Here is a 19853-nt window from a genome sequence, read left to right on the forward strand (position 1 = left end):
AAATCGGGTCGGATTCGGTTCGGTTCGGATATCCGTATCCGAACCGAGCCCAAATTCGATATCCGACACTATCCGTTATATATCCGACTTTTTCGGATAGACAATATATTTTGACGTTTTGGACAGAAAACCTCCATAACCACCATTAGTTTCCCAGGACAAAATTACAGCAATACGTTTCCAACGACCTAACAGCAAACGGCAAAGAAGCCGTATGATGCAATACTGATAACTAGTTTAGTCGTTATCGGCTGTTTTGCTTTAGATTAGATTCGTCTGGAACGAACAGACATAAAGCAGAAAAGAACTACCATGGTCAAATGAAAGTCAACTCGTGCTTGTCTTGCTCCTGATACTAGGGGCGCTGCGTAATAGTTTTTTTACAGTACTGTTTCAAAGTAGAAAAATCTAGCCTACTACTGTGATGTTACGTAAACAATAGATTAAATGTTTCCCGAAAAAAAGTCAGAATAGAAACAATAGAAAGGCAACACAATAGAAGGGTGGGAGGGGTTGGGCAATGACCTCGAAAGGAGCGCGGGTAGTGAGTCAAGTCGGACCGGAGGGGGAAGGGGTGGGTAAGACCTTGAAGCTATATATAGACTTGCACTACTTCCCTAAACCGAAAGGACTGGCCGGCGAGTGGTATTCCAATCACAGGACAAGATACGTTGTTTTTTGGGTATTCATTGCCTGGTTTGACTTTGGATTGTCTTACTGTGTAGAAACTTTGAATAATAAAAAATAAAGTTAGAACTAACCACGGTTATTTAGCATTTATTGTGTACATATTAAATGATTAAACGATAGGGACCATGGATATATACAAACTTTTGTCGTGATTTTAATTTCAACATCAAAATACAATATTGCACAATCGTGATATTTTAGGTCATTGACCTTTATTATGCATCCGGTATTGCTGTTTCAGAAGAGAAGCACGTTGATAAATTATAAATTGATATTCCCGTAGTTAAAAAGAATTATTTTATAAACCTATAAAACAAAATCATAAAATCTTACATAAAGATAACAAAAAATAACGGAAATTGTAAAAAGGGAATAAAGATAACGTCATTATTCTTTCTCTTTGTTCTTCTATTTCTTGGGTTTCCCTTATCACGCATTTAACGTCGTTATCAGCTTTTATGACATAGCGCACAGCAGGGGGTAAAACTTGACGAAAATCGGTAAATTTTTACCTATTATTTAATTACCAATGAATCTACTACTTTATTGGTATTTGGTACTGTATTAATAATCGGTCCAAATGGCCGATTTTTGTCAAATTTTACATCAACTTTATTTAAATTTCAAGGTGAATATTAATAAAACAATTATTACGGTGTAAACGCGGCTTTAAAAGATTGATTTGTGGTATTGGGTTCCCCACTGAGTGCAGCCGAGCGGCACTAATGAGGGTCGGACCTTCTTGGGGGTGAACAATAGACGGCTTATCAGACCCTCCCCTCCCCCGTGGTCTGGAGAAAGCTTTTAAACAAACTATTGCACAAGTGCGCGTGACTTGACATTGGGCTGCTTCAATTATAATTTTGTCAAATGAACTGTGATGTTTCAAAATCAAAAACAATAATTTGGGACCATACTGCTTAACAATAATGGACTGCAATTATTGTTGAACATACAATCCATTATTAACAAACTAAGATTATACGATTCAAATACAATTATAAAGATTATCTTGGTATTTTACTTGGGGTAATGAAGTTATGTCTAGGCTAGTGTAATTCTCGGTTCATCAAGGTTCTACTGAATTATGTTTGGCAGTGAATATGTGTAGAATGCAATTTATAAATTCAGGGATACACACCTTTTACACAGTTATAAAGTCTAATTGCCCAACATCAAATCGTGAGCTAGAGCCAATTTAGTGCATTATGATTCTACACTTGGCAAACCCACAAAATGCCACTTAAGCCCAATAATCCGTTCCAAAAATGTAAGGAAATACAATGTGAAAATAAACTTGAGATCGAACTCCTTGGCTTGTGAGAACCAGGAAACAAGATAAATCATAACCTCAAGTAAACAAGCCCAAACGTTTGACACCAGTCCTGCTGAGCTAAGGTGTTTGTGAAGATTTCGGCTGCTAGCGTACTAAATTCAAGCAACCAACTTTTGAAAATAAATGTTGTGAAATGTTGTGAATGAAATTTCACTATCCGCACACCTCTAAAATAAATATCTGTTGATTGATTAATTTGGTAATTTAATACGCTCCTTGGATAATCCAACTTTTTCACTTTTCTCACCGTGGTCTGCTTCCCTTAATTGATGGATTAGCTTGGTTGTAATGTAATGTACTGTATTGCCTTCGGAATAAAAGGATTGCTGTCGTATACAGAGAGTTTTTACTAATAAGTTTTAACACAGGTTTTAGTACTCATCTTAAAAATTCTTCCAAATACCTTACTACTAATTGTTTTCCTTCAGAAGTCCTGACGGATAAATAATTCACTGATTGGGAACTGCCATTGTCAAAGTCATCTTAATTGTCACATCCTGTTTTTTACAATGCTCTGGCACAGCCAAACAAAACAGGTGACATTGTCAAACTATACTAAAATAAACTAGCTTAATGGTAAAAATAAATACATAGTAACAAAAAAAAATTCACGTTGATTTGTCTTCGAGAAACTGATTGTAAAATCCTATAATAATTCTTTTCCAACAAAAATTCTGATAAGATATTGAAAATCTGTATGAAATTCTAGAGTTATAATTGTGCCGATTATTTTCACTCTGAAGTTTTTCAAAATTTGATTTCACATACAATAAACATTTAAGGATACACAAATTAGGGACCATTAGAATCTTTAGTTCTTTAAAAAGTTGATTGCCAAGGAGCGTTTTGCGGGCTTAAAAGCCACAATTCTAAGTATTCTTTATCATTTGAAAACATACTGAATTTAACTTCACGAAAAAAGATGTTTACAATATTATAGATATTCTTGTACTTTGAGTATATTTTTGACTCAGAGAATTGTGTTTTGATAAAAATATTCCCTTCTTTGTTATAATGAAAATGTGTTAAAATCATACTTTCTGTTATAGATCCAATTTTCATCTTATGAAAGCAATGTCAACTCACACAAGGATTGGTCCTGCAGACCGCATTGACCGCCTCTTGGTTATGAATAGGCGGCTGAACAGTGAAAAGCGGGTAAGACTAAACTTCTATTCCTTTAAATAGGCCTAATTTCTAAAATAACAAGAAAACACATTTTTAAATGTCATAGGTGAAATTATTTTTAACACATAACCTTTTATAACCTACTAGCTGAACCCGGCAGACGTTGTCTTGCCTTTGACTATTTATAATCCCGCGGGCTTTGCCCCGTTTAACTTTTTAATTTTCAAGATGATCTCGTTCGCATGGCTCAATCACGTCCTGGTTGAAGTTCGTTCGCTACGCTCACTCACCTTTAGGTTGGAGCTCATTCGCTACGCTAACTCGCCTCCAGGTTGAAGTTCGTTCGCTACGCTCACTCACCTTTTGGTTGCAAATTAGCTGTTGTCATGAATGTAAAAGAAATAATAGTGCTGCACCCTGTTGGTAATCCTTTTAACTTTAATGCTATTGAACATCATTGAACAGAACCAACTTGTTTAATTGAAACAGCTGTTAAGATTCATTAATTCCATTTCTCATAAGGTTAACATGGGAAACTCCAGAGCCACTGGGGCGGAGCCGATTGGACGGATCACGAAATTGATGGTGTATAAACCTATTCCATGACATTCTACACGTATGTATCAAGTTTCGTGGCAATCGGTTCAGCGGTGTCTGAGTTTATCACTGCCAAACAAACAAATATATATATATATATATATACAAACATCCTTTTTTATACTTATAGATATAAGATAGGAGAGTATGTCCCGTGGTCGGAAACTCAACCAAAAGTATGTATTGTCCAAACTTCTCTATTTTCACCCCACGCTGTAAATAAAACATGTGATTGGAATTTCTTCCATATTTGTTTCGATTTCCTGTTTATATTTTGTTGTTTTGTCACTAGCATGGCAACCCATAAGACCCATGTTAATTTTTTTTTAATTTCAAATTAATTTTTTGTGCTTATTTTTGAGCCTATTTTAATAAATTTATAAATATATTTTGCATATCTACAGGAAAATATCTTTCATTTGGAACCAACTGCGTGTTTTTCGGTCCAGTAGTATGGTCAGGCTAGCTGTCAAAAGTTGACTTGAGACAAGTGGATTAAATGATGCATGTCGTTGTTTGCAAGCTTTTGTGTATTTTCTTTTTTTTTTGTCATCGTCTGTTTTTTAATAACTTGTTGATGAGGAATTGAAACATAAGATGGAGCATCAGTGTCAACGAATTAAATTGAATTAAATATTTTACTTTTATATAAAAAATTAAATCATACTACAATGAATATAAAATTGATTGTGAATAACATATTTATGTTATTTCAGGTCCAGCAAGAATTCCAGGAATGGAATTTAAAACTAAATGATCGCCTGGTGGAGATCCCTGGTAGAGTTTTACCACCGGAAGGAATTGTACTTGGAAACAATATGACAGTGCCGTCAGGGGACGAGGCGGATTGGACAAAATCTCTGAGGTCAAACCCCATGTTTGTAATGCCTCAAGGTAGTAGCCTTAACCATCCATAAAGTTACCATAGATCTGTTTCATTGAGTCAAAAAGTACAGTAGAATTCCAATTGTCCTGACTCGAACTATGCACATCACATACTGAAAGCATTTTATAAACTAAAAACCACATTATAATAATCCTCATTAATAATGAAGAAACAAAATCCAACTCCTCTCCCGTAGTCGTCGTGTAGACATGATCATAATCTCCCACGGTCACAGAAACATCATCTTTGTTTTATGTGATCTTGGCAAAACCTTGAATATCTCCTTCGGTCGTGTACACATGACCATTGTCTCCAGCAGTTATGGAAACATAGTCATCATTTTCCTTGACGTGCCAAAATGTTAAATGTGTCCCATAGTCATGTAGACTGATGCCCCTTTTGATGTTATTGTGACCGTGAGAGACAATGGTGATATTGTCTCCTGCAGTCATGATAATATCTACAGTATTTACAATACATCCCGATTTTTAGGCCTGTTTCCTTTAAAGATATTTCTCTGTTAAATGTTGATACAAACCTCACTTCAACCTCTGACGTATCTTTAAAGGTGGTTTGAGTCGTTGGGCCATCATAGTTCCGTCCCGCAGCGTTCACGATGGCCGATCATTTGTTGACACCCTCAAACAAGCTGCAAGGGGGATGAAGTTTATGATGAGTGATCCGATATGGTAAGTACGCTGAAGCTACCCGTTCAGTACTTGAAATAAATAAATTGAGTGATGAAATAAATACATGTAAAATAGATTGGTTTACATTCTATCAGTATATTGATCCTGTTGCTGTGTGAGTAGACTCCCTCTAGTTCGGCCACCTCGGGACCAGACCACTGGCCAAACTACAAAACGGGCGGACTAACCGGAGGTAGTGCATTTTACATAAACAAAATACAAATACTATTGTTGCATAATTGTGATATGTTAAGTCATTAACCTTGGTTCAGTAATCAAAACTATAATGTTTAAAATCACGCTTACTTAAGCAAAACAAAAATTACACAACACTGTACGTACAGCAATAAATCACGTAAAGAACAAAACAATAGAAAGTCTAGTACTGCAAGCTACAGCATAGGCCACTACTACATATTGGTTCATAACATTGAATGTCGATAAAAACATTACATAACTCATAAAATCATAGTAGACCTACTTAGACATAAAGATAATAACGACAGTCGTAAAATATGATAAAGATAGAAATGGATGACGTAAAACCCTACTTATTCTCTCTTCTTTGTTCTTCTATTCTTTCTTTGGTTTCTCTTCATCAACACATTAAACCAGTTGCCATGGTAGTAATCACCCAATCACAAACTGTTGTGAGATAGCAAGCGCACATCAGACATTACACAGTTGTGTAAAGAGGAAGAGCAGATTGTCAGCGCAAGCGGATAGCTTGACCTTGAAGCTAACGATGGCTATTTCTTTGTTTTGTTTTTATTTATTTTTGTCAAAATTCTTGGTATTTTTGAGGTTATGTAACATAGTTTTACGTAGGTAATATGCAATAATTCACCCATAGAAGCAAACAAAACCGTCAACTAAACTGACATGAATTGTTTACTAATATGGCCGGAAACTGGGGAGCGAGCTGGTGTGGTGGCTAGAGCGCGGGACTTTGGTCCTTGAGGTCCCGGGTTTGATCCCCACCAAGTCACCAATGGATTTTATTAATGGATTTTTAAAGTGACAATGCCGCAACCCCTAGGTCTAGCCTGAAGTAATGTGAAGAACAATCCCAAGCTCGTGCCTAGCGCCCTATGACAAAAAAAAAAAAAAAAAAAAAAAAAAAACTGGCCGGAAACTAAACAATCAAGTTGAATCCTATCGAAGGTCTTTCGCCCGAACGATATGAGTTGTCCTCCTGAGACCGGGCCGGACCATCTGGCGGCCGATCCAACCGAAGCTGAACTAGAGGGAGTCTACTGTATATTTTTTTAAGTAATATGTGATTGCCGTATAACTTGCTTATTTCCACTCTCTTCTGTTGTAAACAAAAATCAGAATTTTCAAATTTCAAGATGGGTTGGCCTCTGAACAAAGATATTGCAAGATTTAAAAGGTTTTGGTTACTTGTTATGTCAATTGATCTTGTTGTGTTATAAATAACCACAAACTACTTGGCCAAGTTTTTTTGTAAAAAAATATATAAATGTCGTTTTTGTATGTGTTTTGGGTTACTTCTCACAGAAAAGTTAAGTATAGACCTAAATGTGACGACCTCAATCATGGATTAAAAAAACGGTTTTTTTTTTATTCTTAACCTGAAGATTTGCTCTTAGCAACATGAAACAGCTGTAGTTATTTGTAAAACCAAGTAATACTAGTGTACCTGGTAAGTATTTCAGGCATTATTTTAAAACAAATAACAGTCATAATTTCTGATGACTTAAAATTATTTGACTCATAGATTATGAAAATAGGCCTACTCAAGATGTACATAACAGATCGATATAATCAACATTTAATTTAAATAGTGTTTTCTATAAATAGCCTTACTCATAGCCGCAATAGGTTTCCTGACACGTGTCCAAAAGCCTAACAGCACAATTGAGATTCGCTCTAACCTTTCCTCTCCCCTTCATGGGCAAGTTTTCATTCCTTTTCTTTCTTAGTTTTTGTTTGTTTTTTTTTTTTTTTTATTTTAACGCCTGTATGTATTCCTAGTTTTTCCTTAGCTACTTTTCTAAACGTTTCAATTGTTTCCTTGTAACTCATCATGTTTTATTTTCTCATCCCTAGACCTATCTTATCCAAGACTTATTCCTGTTCTCTCCTATTTGTCTCTTGAAGTGAACAATTTATAAATACGTGACTTGTGGTTTTTATTTCTTCACATCTACACACTTCCTCTTCCACCCAGTCTCTTTCTGATGTTAGGTATATATACGAACGTTTACCTTTAAAACGTTAACATAAAACACTCTGCTCCCAACGCATTTGCCACTCGTCTAATATCTCCTCTCTTCTGTTTTTGATGTAGTCATACCCGCTTCCTTGTCTTCCAAAATCAATAGCTTATGCAGTGATTGTCCAACAGTCCTAAATTGAATGTGAAATCTTCAGTTGGAGAGCACAAACCCAACACGGAAGGGTGCTTGCTGTATTCGGCTATCTTCTTGTCTACCAGTTAAAATTTGTCGGCCTCCTCCTATTGGCCGTCCTGGTCAAGGTCTTATAGTCTCGATTATGTCGAAAGTTTTTTTGGTTATGTTTTGATTTTGTGCAAAATTTTAGTATAACCAGCTGTTTCAAATATTAGTTTCAATTTGAAAGTATTCGTCTGTTCAAATGTAAACTAACATTTTCTCCACAAGAATAACATGGGAACTTTGAAGGCCACTGGGGGCCCTGATAGAATTCTAAAGTTTTTGTGTTTGATGGCAAAACTACATGCTAAGACCTTTCTAACGAAACCTTGGACATGGTGATCGGCAGCACCACCACTCCAAAACAATTATGACAAAAATATGCCTAGCGTATTAAATATATAGATTTCTACAATATCTAAGATCATTTCACATGATAACCAGGTTGGAAATGCCCGATGACAAGACGCAGACTTACGTGAATTACCTGGATCAGTGTATAACGCGCGACGCCCCGCAGCTGATCTTTGTGGTTCTGACTAACAATAGAGCAGATAGATACTCTGCTATTAAAAAGAAATCTTTGGTGGACCGAGCAGGTTAGTAATTCACTTTTAGTCTGTCAATAGTACTTTGTAATTTGTGTATCTTGTATGTATGTTTTGTTTGAGAATATAAAGCTGTTCAGTGAAGTCTTAGTGTCACTGAACAGCTCAATTCAAACAAAACTATTGGTATGTTGATCCTTTTCCAATTATCATTATGGGTTCTGTATACCAAACAGATGGCAAACTTGTTATGTTATATAAATGGTTATAAAAAATGTTGAATCTCGAAAAAACAACCCAAAACTTGAAATCCAAATTCAATTAACCCTATTTACTTGCTGCCTGGTTGTGGCTATTCAAAATAAATAAATAAATAAATATTACTTTATTGTCACATACACAAGAATACATTCCAAGTTTCTAGCGCAGCTAGAGGAACAGGTGACATTGTCAAATATGCATAATATAAAACAAAGAAAACATTCCATAAATTAAAATAGTATTAAAGTAAAATTAACTATAAACTGAGTTATTGCCCAAAGTGTGCACCAATGTTATTGTCATCCAAAATTTAACAGTACACAGTTGTACAATATCTTTTTCCTACATTTACCTAACAATGTACATGTTCTCTCACTGATTTGAGAAAGCAAAGTGGCCAATTCGCTCATCAGTGAGACAATGTTAACATTGTCTCACTCTAATTACTTTGTCTCACTCCAGATTTGCAACGCGAAGGCACGAAATAGTGAGCGCGTAACATGCAGGCAACGTCGTATGCGCGCGAAATACGTTGGCAGCACTGGCTGTAAATCAGCTGGTCAGCTGTTGTACTTAAAAGTTCACTTCTGTGTAAAAATAGGTTATGTTTCTTCACCAATTTATTTGTTTTATGGTAACTGTAGGAAAAGTATAATGTGCATCTCGAGTTCAAAGTACAATTGCCTCACTCGAGAAACGATTCCTCACTCGCCTACGGCTCGTGAGTAAGGATTTCTCTCGAGTGAGTCAATTGCTCATTTTTATCACTAGTTGCACAAATAACTATAGTTTAACATTTAAGAGAATTTTAACAAAATGTTGTTTGGTGCTTGAATTTAGCTCAAGGCCCATTAAAGCAAAACAGGTTTATCAGTAGCAGGCCTGTTAGCAATAAAATATTAGGCCACCCTAATATTTTATTTACCCTAGTGTTTTACTCAATTGTGAGGAAAACGGTTTCACCTTTGAAACAGTTTTCCTCATAACTGAGTCAGCAAATGGCACTATAATTAAAAGAGTGAATTGAAAAGAGCCAAAAAATAGTTTTTTGATAACATCTTAATAAAATAAATAGTCTATAGAGTAGGTACAAAGATCGGAGTTTCGTCATTAATAACTGAACCATAATAACTGATAACTAAACTAGAACTAAGATTTAAGTGGAGTACTTAAGAAATGGAAGGGGTAGAAGGGATCTTATCTAGTAGCATGTCGTTTTATTTCACTAGTCCCAAACTTGAGTCTAATGTCAAGTTGTAACGTAGCCGTAATAGTGGTGACGTTACATAGACCACAGAGAATAATCACACTATGCGACACAAAATGTTACATTTCTCGAATACAAAATTATTACATTGAGCAATCGTGTTTCACAGTGCCAACGCAGGTCTTGCTGGCGAAAAATATGACCAAAAAAGGTGTCATGAGCATCGCCACCAAAGTAGCGATTCAAATTAACTGCAAGATAGGCGGAGCGCCTTGGTCTGTCCAGATGCCACTGGGGGTAAGTAAATACTTTGAAACTGTCTTGTTCTTCTGAAATTGTATAAATTATTCACAAAAAATTGCTCAACATTGTCAGTGGTTCGTTTTGTAGAATAATATCATATATCTAAAACTACACATAACATTTTACGAATGCACAGTTACCAAGAATGTGTTATGGATGGAAAGTATCAATTTGTTCATTTCTTTCTATTATATTTCAAGATGCTTACCTTAATGAATTAAACTTTTTATCACACTTTTTTATAGGTACTAGAGCTACTAGGTAAGAAAAAATGGTTTTGAATAGTTACAGAGCACTCACTTAATTGTTTACTACTGTTAATGAGTTGTGATTTGTATCTCAACCTGAATTCAACTTATATTTTCCAATGGTTAGTAAATATAGGTGAGTCGGTGGCTCAGTCGTTAGCGCAACAGACTTTGGGCCCAAGACAGCGATTTCATGGGATCGTATTCTGGTACCTGACACGTTTTTTCAGTACAGTTCCTCCTTGTACTATGTAAGCTCACCCCTTGCTTGGCTGGATAAATTCCACACACAGGCCTTTGTGGCCCATGTGGACAGGAAAATGCAAGATAAAAGAGGCCTCTTAAAATTTTTTTAAATCATATAGTGGTGCTAGATTTTCTAAATTTGTGTCAAAATCCTTTTCTTTATTCTGTGTACACTTAGAAGTCCACAATTAATTAGAAGTAACATATAGACGTCCTTCATGTTTACTATGTTTTCTCAGGGACTGATGGTCATCGGCTTTGACGTGTGCCATGACTCGAAACAGAAGGGGAAGTCCTTCGGGGCAATGGTTGCATCCCTTAATAAGCCGATGAGTCGGTACTTCTCTGCCGTCTCTCATCATGGTACCGGCGAGGAGCTTTCTAACGACTTAGCTCTCAACATCATCAGTAAGTATACAACATCAATAACACATTTTATAACATTTATAAAAGCTGGATGCGTACAGTAGAAACTTGATAAGTCCCTTAAGGGGATTAAGACTTTTTATTCAAGTTAACTTCTTGTAGAGATTTGCAATAATTTGTAATAATGTAACTAAGGGTAATATAAAATGAAGGGTATCTGAAAACAATACTTGTTATCAATGGTCTTGCTATTGAGGTTCCACTAGTACTACTGACTAGTAAAATATTAGCACACTAGCCCGACCTAGGCCAGTTTTACAGTTGCACACACTATACTCAATGTGAATTGTGGTTAAACAAATTTTTGTAACTTTTACAAGCGTTAATGTGGTTATATTTGATAGAAAGAAACAAAAGATACAATTATTTCACAGTTTTTTTGAACACACATAAATGACAAATAATAATTGTACTACAGTCGGGACCACGTAAGTTTGCAGTTGAGGGAGGAGCCTATATACCATATGGTTTTGAATATTTAAGTAAATAAGTACAACTGAGCACCCTGAATATTATATTTTATAAAAAGAAGTGACATGTTTCGGACATAAGTCCATTTTCAAACTTCAAAATACATTAAACACTTAACTGTTAGTTGTTTATATTGTTTGTTTGTAAATAAATATAATTTATATATACAGATGATTTAGACAGGATTTGGAAAAACATTTTTGTTACTGATTATTTAATTTTAAAATTTGGTCAAAGATTGGGTTTCTTGAAGGAATTTGGCTATTTAAAATATGATTTGGATATTTAGATTTTCTTCGTATATGAAATATTCTTCAGTTGAATCCATTCGATTTCCTTTGTTTAAAACTTTAAAAATTGTCATGTTGTTTTTTAAATTTGTGTAATTGTGGTTGGTCGATAAAAGGTGTTCAGCAAAGTTTGATTTCATGGATGTTCCGTTGTTACTCTTAAGAGCTTGAATGTGCTCTTTGAATCTAGATTTAAAAGAGCGTCCTGTCTGACCAATGCAGAAGTGCTTAAATTAAACACTTAAATTAAAACGTGTGGTTTTGATTTGACCTATGAGAAGCGTGCGGTGTTGCCAAATCTAATAAATTTAATAATACCAGCTGATTTGAAAATAGTGCTTAGTATATTTTAATTACTGTTGTCAACGGGCGATGTGGCAACGTCGCACTAGCCTTGTCTTGTGATTGGCTGCCACCAACTGCAAACTTATGTGGACCTGACTTTAATAATTAATTAGGTTGCATGAGTATTATTATTATTTCTGACTGCTGATAAAAGCAGTATCATAAGACGGAGTTCAAAACAGGATTTTTCAAGGTAAGTTTTTAATAACTGCTACCACTTTGCAATTTTTTTGTATTGCTTGGAATTTGTTTCAATTGGTCTGTGATCTTTTTTCAGAGGCCCTTGAGTCATACAGAAAATACAATAAAACCTTCCCTTCACACATCCTAATCTACAGGGATGGCGTTGGAGACGGTCAAATACCGTATGTCTTTGAACACGAGGTCGTCCGAATTAATGTATGTAATGTTTTACATCAATCAGTGATCAATCAGTAAAAAAAAACATTTTTTTTTTAACTTAAAAGTTAATTGTGCTCCTTTTATGTAAGTTATTAAATTGATAGTTCAAACAAAGTAATCTAGACACTTAGCTTAGAAGTGAGATGAGTTGTTTACAGCATGTTTGTGGTCAATGTGTCTAGTTGTTGAGGTAGTCTTTGTTGATGGGCTGTCCGGTATCGGTGTCATGGCGTCGTCCTCTAAGCCGACCTTCCTCTCGTTTGCGTTTGGAAATATAAGGCAATATGAAAAATACAAAGGCTAACATACCAGCAGAATCACCTCCGAGCAAATAAGTTTGATTAAGTCACTATAATATCGGACTAAACTTTCGGCATTAACTGACGGGTAGCGTGGGGTCCTCCTTCGGTAACTTGTGAATAAGTCTTAACCACGACGATTGGCAAAGGAGTTTACTGCAACACAACTGGTAAAGAAGTGAAGCCGCCTGCCCCGTCCTCGAGTGTGCGCGTTAGATACTCAACCCGAGAACTTCCCAACACCATGAAAACGGAAAATTTCCATTTTGGAGCCTAAAAGTGTTGCAGTAGTTCTCCACCCACTTCAACTGGCTGCGCAGAATACCGATTTGTGTCTTGAACCACCCTTTACCCTTTACCTTCCTCAACAACAAACATGGCTCTCATCTCGCCATCTTGGAATATATTACAATTAATCCTTTTTTAAACCATTTGACCATAATTTATCCACTATATTACAGTACCTAACTGAAACGTCCATTATTGAATTTAATATTGACAATTTATTTAATTACTTTTCCAATAATTAATCATTTGTTTATGTTCGATTATTATTATTTATTTAATTATTTATTGGACCTGTTACAACTTTCTCTGGATTTGAAATTTGAATTTATGAGGAGCTTGAAAATAAGAACCCTGATCTAATATTTTAGACAAATTTTCTCGTGACCACCCATAAGAATTAAAACAATCTTGCCATACAGCCAAACTCTTTTGTCAAATCAGCATCTATCTGCAGAATTAAAATAAAAAATTAGTCATGATTAACAGCTTTCACAGTGTTTGGCATTTTGCAAATCAATTAAAATAAACTCAAAATGTAGGCTTACTCAGATCATTTATTAAAGATTTAAGATTGAAAGTAGTATTTTTTTACCATAACAACTAATTGATTTACTAAAAACAATAACTGTAGGTATGAATTCATTTTAATCTTGTGGTTTTAGTTCATCATCATGTTTTTTTGTACATGCACAGTTAGTTGGTATGAAATGAGCTGACCCAGAATATAAATCAGTGACAACTAGTTTAATTGGTTTAAATGTTATAACATTCCTGGATTGTAATAATCTTGGTTTTTAAGAAGTTTTCTAGTAATGTGAATCTGTGTGTAACTTATTCTTTGTTCTGGGTTTTAGCGTGCCATCAGTGAGGTCATTGGCCAGGCTCCAAAGCTTTCTTTTGTCATCGTTTCAAAGCGTATAAACACCAGGCTGTTCGCTAACAAAATGAACCCTCGGCCTGGAACTGTTGTGGACGATGTAATCACCCTGCCAGAAAGGTTTATCTTTTTACATTATTACTATACTAAACGGGAATTCCGTATTACATCACACAACTTGATGTTCACAATCATTTTTAACTAGGCAAAAGTAAAACTTAAAGTAAAAAAATGCAAGATTAAAATTTAAGCATTATTTTAATTGGTCAACTTCACTCTTTTCATATGTCAAAAATGTGTCATAGTGTATTAAAATGATCGCCTTGTTTTGATTCATTGTAATGTATACCTGCATAGTATTTTTGTTTGTAGATTTTATTTATTTTTTTTTTTTGCGATGGTGCTCTTAAGTGGTTTGAAGTTTGTCCAATGGAAATTTGAACAATGGTGAAGTTTGTCATTTGTCATAGTAAGGATTACCTTGTCGACCACTGTTACAAAAAGTCATAATGGTATTATGTCCTGTGAAACTATGGATGGTTATGAAGATTTGTTTTTTTTTTCTTCAGACTAAAACATCAAAATACACTGTCTGCACAAAAAAGTTGGATATCTTTTGGATATCATGGTTCTCGTCAGATTCAGGGATATCCAAACTAAACAGAATTCAATAGAATGTGTGCACACCTCTAATCATAATGTGTTGACGATAACATAATTATGTTACCTGAATTTTAGTCATTGAATCAATTCAAACTCAAAATTAATGAATTAGACCTAAATAGTTTTAAAGAGCAATAAACTCTTAAGAGATTGTTTGAATATATATTTTTTTTAATTTCAGGTACGACTTTTTCATTGTATCACAGTTTGTAAACCAAGGAACTGTAAGCCCAACAAGTTATAATGTCATTCACGATACTATGGGCCTGGACGCTGACAAATTACAACGGCTTACATACAAGATGACTCATATGTACTACAATTGGAGTGTAAGTATAACTTACTTTCCCATTGACAAGTACGATTACATATGCCCCTTTGTCTTGCAAGCAATATTATCTACAAAACCTCTATTAACTCATTTTAGAAAGAAACGCCTATTTGTAACTTTCTACATTTGGAAAACTACAATGATTTTGGTAAAAAATTACATAGTTTACACATTAATTACAGCTTTCACATTCTTTGCATTATATGTAAGGTAAGGTAATATCATTGACTAATTGGTATATAATAATAATAATATAGATTTTATATATAGGTTTAATAGTAATAATAAAATAAATACTGCATTGTTATTTATTTTTGTTAATATAGTCTATCCTGTTTTTATTTTGTTCTTGTTACAGAGTTTATCATATTGTTATTTTTCTGCAAGTATTTATCTGTTTTTCATCAGCATTTTTCTGCCTCTATTTACTCAAGTTGCATGGTTTTACTGTATTGCTATCATTATTGTTCTATGTTGTTATACTGGTTTTGTTTTTGTGAATCTATTCTATTGTTAAATTGTTCTGATAGTTTGTTATTTATAGTTAAATAATTATTTGACATTATCTTGTATGTCTTGTTCTTTAAATCTTGTTGTTTCCAATCTTTTTCACTACTTTTGTACTGGCCAGTCATTTGTCACAAAAACACACTGTATTTTCTGCTGTATAAACTTTTCTGTATTTTCTTGTAAAAATGGTGTATCCGTTAATAAAAATAAAAAATAGGGTGTTTCTGAACTTTCTACCGACCTTTTAAGGTATCATCTCTGAATCAAATTGGAACTTAAGTATCATAGTAAAAATTTCCAAAACTCTAAAGTTATTTCCACAACCTATTTTGTTGTTACTCACTATAATATTGTGTTATTTGTAAACGGATCTTGTACTGAATTGAAATTTAGTACATTGATTATTAATGCAAATACCTCTTTTGAGAAAAATATCATTTTATTATACTTAGGCGTTTCAAAACGGTGGTCATTTAAAGTTTTTAACTCAAATAACATAAAAACTAGATATGTAGGCTTTAACTAAGTCATGTTTTTTAGATATATATTAAAACTAGCTGTTGTACCCGTGCTTTGCAACGGGAAGAGAACACGAAATAGAAACATTTTGATCTTTAAATCTGTTGATAAAATAGTTACACATAAGCCTTTTAAAACAAAATTTAACATTTATGGCCTTTATAGGATAAATGTAAAAATATAATCGTACTGTACCCTGTTGGTAAACCTTGTAACTTTTTAATGCTATTTCAATATCATAGAACCTACTTGTGTAGTTGAAACAGCTGACAAAATTATTTTATTCCTTTTAAGTATGATTACTCATAAGGTTAACATAGGAAACTCCAGAGCCACTGGGGCGGAGCCCGAAAGGACTTTTGAGATAGAAATGTGTCTATATGTTAATCGGGAATGTGAGCTATCACCATACCAAATTGCAGCCCAATCCGACCAGTATTTTTCGTGTTTACTTGTCACAAACATACATACATCCAAACTTTCTCATCCTACTAATATTATAAACTAGCTGTAACCTGCGGGCTTTGCCCCATTTAACTTCTTAATTTTCAAGATTATCTTGTTCGCATGGCTCAATCACGTCCTGGTTGAAGTTTGTTCGCTACGCTCACTCACCTTTTGGTTGCAAATTAGCTGTTGTCATAAATGTAAAAGAAATAATAGAGCTGCACCCTGTTGGTGATCCTTGTAACTTTAATGCTATTGAACATCATAGAACAGAACCAACATTGAAACAGCTGTTAAGATTCAATAATTCCATTTCTCATAAGGTTAACATGGGAAACTCCAGAGCCACTGGGGCGGAGCCCGAAAGGATTTTTGAAATACCGGTAAGAATATGCCTATATGTTAATCGGGAATGTGAGCTATCATCATGCCAAATTTCAGCCCAATCCGACCAGTATTTTTCGCGTTCACCTGTCACAAACATACATCCATACATCCAAACTTTCTCATCCTACTAATATTATAAATGAGAAAGTTTGGATGTATGATGTATGTAACCTAAAGGTGAGTGAGCGTAGCGAACAAACTTCAACCAGGACGTGATTGAGCCATGCGAACGAGATAATCTTGAAAATTAAGAATTTAAACGGGGCAAAGCCCGCGGGTTACAGCTAGTTTATAATATTAGTAGGATTCCAAGAATACCAAATTCCAGAAAATTTGTTGTCCCGATACCAAAAGTTACTGGAAAGTCCTGAATGATTATTGTGTGGTAGGTTCTAGTCTAATCATATTGTGAGCCCCATTTCAGGATATTTCTTAGAGTGGACTGCATTTTTTACATTCCATATCCGTTTGGTTAGGAAAGTAAACATGTTTTTGTAAACCGTTAATGTGTTTCATTTAATGTTTCTAAACGTGCCATTTGTGTTTCAGGGTACAGTCCGAGTGCCTGCGCCTGTGCAGTATGCACACAAGCTGGCCTTTCTGGTTAGTCAGAACCTTCATCGTCCGCCGAACCCCAGTTTGGAGGAATTGCTATACTTCCTGTAAACTGAAATGTCTTTAGAAGTGACTTAAAAAGTGAAATGTGTATTGTTTTTACACAGAAAAAAAGTCTGCAATTGTGTTCATATCAGTACAATTAATGATTACCATTGCAACATGGGTGATTTCTACATTTTACTTTTCATAGGTATTTGTTCACTTTTCTTGTACCAAAGTTTGTAAAAGTTGTTTGTTGTTAATGAATGTTAAATTTTATATAATATTTATATAGATGTTTTTGATTGCTGCATTTAGTGTAAAAGCTATTTTAAATAGGCCTATTGAACAAAAGTGTTAAATAGTTTGTTTTAGATGGATGAAGGTTAGATTTATAATTATATTTATAAAGGGTTAAGGTTAAAGCACATTCATGATTGTTTTTACACAGAAAAAAAGTCTGCAATTGTGTTCATATCAGTACAATTAATGATTACCATTGGAACATGGATGATTTCTACATTTTACTTTTCATAGGTATTTGTTCACTTTTCTTGTACCAAAGTTTGTAAAAGTTGTTTGTTGTTAATGAATGTTAAATTTTATATAATATTTATATAGATGTTTTTGATTGCTGCATTTAGTGTAAAAGCTATTTTAAATAGGCCTATTGAACAAAAGTGTTAAATAGTTTGTTTTAGATGGATGGAGGTTAGATTTATAATTATATTTATAAAGGGTTAAGGTTAAAGCACATTCATGATAATGTAATACCTTCTTTTGTATACATGACATATTTTTATACTTCTTGACTGACTGTTCAAAATAAGTGTTTTGTAAAGAGAAACTAATTTTAATAAAATTGTTCTTTATAAACTTTATGTTGCTTTAAAAACTATGATCCTCCTTCATTTTTTTCAGTAGATCCCTTATCAGTCTTATCACTACACTTCCTTATGATTTCATAGTATATTAATTACAAAATAATACTTTAAGTAAAGCAGGAAAGCCAAAAGACTGATAGAAAAAGTACAATGAAGTGAAATAATTTTGAATTAATGCTAAAAAATTTAGTCATCTGATGGCTTTTCTAGCCAAATGTAAACTTTTTGGGTGTAAATAATATTAAAAATTAACCATTGGGGGAACGTAAATTAAATATTGGTACAACACCGAGCATTTTTGTGACAAAAGGTGGCGCGTAAATAATTGACATGTGTCCAGCCTACTGGGAAGACTGAGAGTTATAGCCTACATAACGGTTTTTTGGGCAGAAAAATTATGCATCGGATGTGAATTTGGTACTGGAGTTTTTTATAAAAGCCAATGAAATTACCATAAATAGGGATAGCAGCTAGCTTACCTTAGAAGAAATACAGGTAGGCCATAGAACCTACATAAAACACAATATTACATTCCCAAGGGAGACTTTGTCAATTCTATGGAAAACGGGTAAAATTTTTGCTTTCTTTTCTCTACACTTGACAAAGTTCCTCTGGGGTACAAAATATTGTGTGCTCTATAGCCTACTTCTATTTCTTCTAAGGTAAGCTAGCTGCTATCCGCCTTAATTATCAATAAAAAACAAAACAAGTTAAAACTTTCAATTTATTTATAGCTTTGCAAAAATTGCGGAATTAAATAACATGTTGCTATAATGCTTTGATCAATTGTCATATGCTACCTTTATTGATGGAGGAGGGTGGTTAAGAGGGCACAGAAGAGAATGAATTGGATCATCTGTGGTGATTATTCCTGTGTTTGTAGTTCAAATAATTTAAATCTTCATTACAGGAACAATAATGTAAACAGTTAAGTCTATACTATCTTATAATATTTTACATATTTTTTTGTTTCCTAGATTCAAGAACTTGAATTATGTAATATTTACCTTCTTTGTTGTTGCCTGAGATCTTGAAGGTAGGATGCTTTTTGTGTCACCTTTGCCCTTTGCCTTGTGGCTCTTAAGGTGTCTTCTTAAATGCATCTTCTTATCACTACAACTATGTCTATATCAATAACAAAATATTTTCATATAAGGTCAAGTTAATTTACAAGGACACTAAGCGGTGGGAGTTTTCTTCATCGGTTTCATTTCTTGGGAGTCAAGAATTCAACAACAAAGGTGAATCTATATGATATTTTGTCCTATTTTTATATAAACATAAGTACAGTATATTTAATATTCTTTTAATTTTTAAAATGTAATGTTGTAATTGATTAAGCAGTATAAAAGCAATAGCACTTAGACCAGGCCATAGACTAACCAACACAGGTTTAATCTATGCCAATGAATTTTGAATAAGGTTCCCGTTGTTAACTGGTACCAGTATGCAACCTATGTACCCACGTCACCTTTAACTCCAGGCCGCGGCCTTCGAAGTGGCAACGCAAGTAGGGTTGTAACTTTGACTATTAATACTTCAGTATCCAATAGTGGGT

General features: G+C 34.2%; 1 protein-coding gene across 1 annotated transcript in view; it reads left to right on the top strand.

Moving 5' to 3' along the window:
• Nucleotides 1-18292, top strand: part of LOC128999649 (piwi-like protein Siwi) — a 56878-nt gene extending 38586 nt beyond the window's left edge. The window contains exons 10-19 of the mRNA XM_054426263.1: nucleotides 3076-3184; nucleotides 4468-4645; nucleotides 5206-5326; nucleotides 8191-8345; nucleotides 9932-10059; nucleotides 10799-10967; nucleotides 12369-12490; nucleotides 13935-14077; nucleotides 14802-14949; nucleotides 17364-18292. Of these exons, the coding sequence (XP_054282238.1) occupies nucleotides 3076-3184; nucleotides 4468-4645; nucleotides 5206-5326; nucleotides 8191-8345; nucleotides 9932-10059; nucleotides 10799-10967; nucleotides 12369-12490; nucleotides 13935-14077; nucleotides 14802-14949; nucleotides 17364-17480 (1390 nt within the window). The 3' untranslated portion in view covers nucleotides 17481-18292. The remainder of the gene's footprint in view (nucleotides 1-3075; nucleotides 3185-4467; nucleotides 4646-5205; nucleotides 5327-8190; nucleotides 8346-9931; nucleotides 10060-10798; nucleotides 10968-12368; nucleotides 12491-13934; nucleotides 14078-14801; nucleotides 14950-17363) is intronic.
• Nucleotides 18293-19853: the final 1561 nt, after the last annotated feature.

Source organism: Macrosteles quadrilineatus, unplaced genomic scaffold, assembly GCF_028750875.1.
Source record: "Macrosteles quadrilineatus isolate MER2022 unplaced genomic scaffold, UCM_ALF_1.0 Scaffold_8__2_contigs__length_117827958, whole genome shotgun sequence".
Classification (NCBI taxonomy): domain Eukaryota; kingdom Metazoa; phylum Arthropoda; class Insecta; order Hemiptera; family Cicadellidae; genus Macrosteles; species Macrosteles quadrilineatus.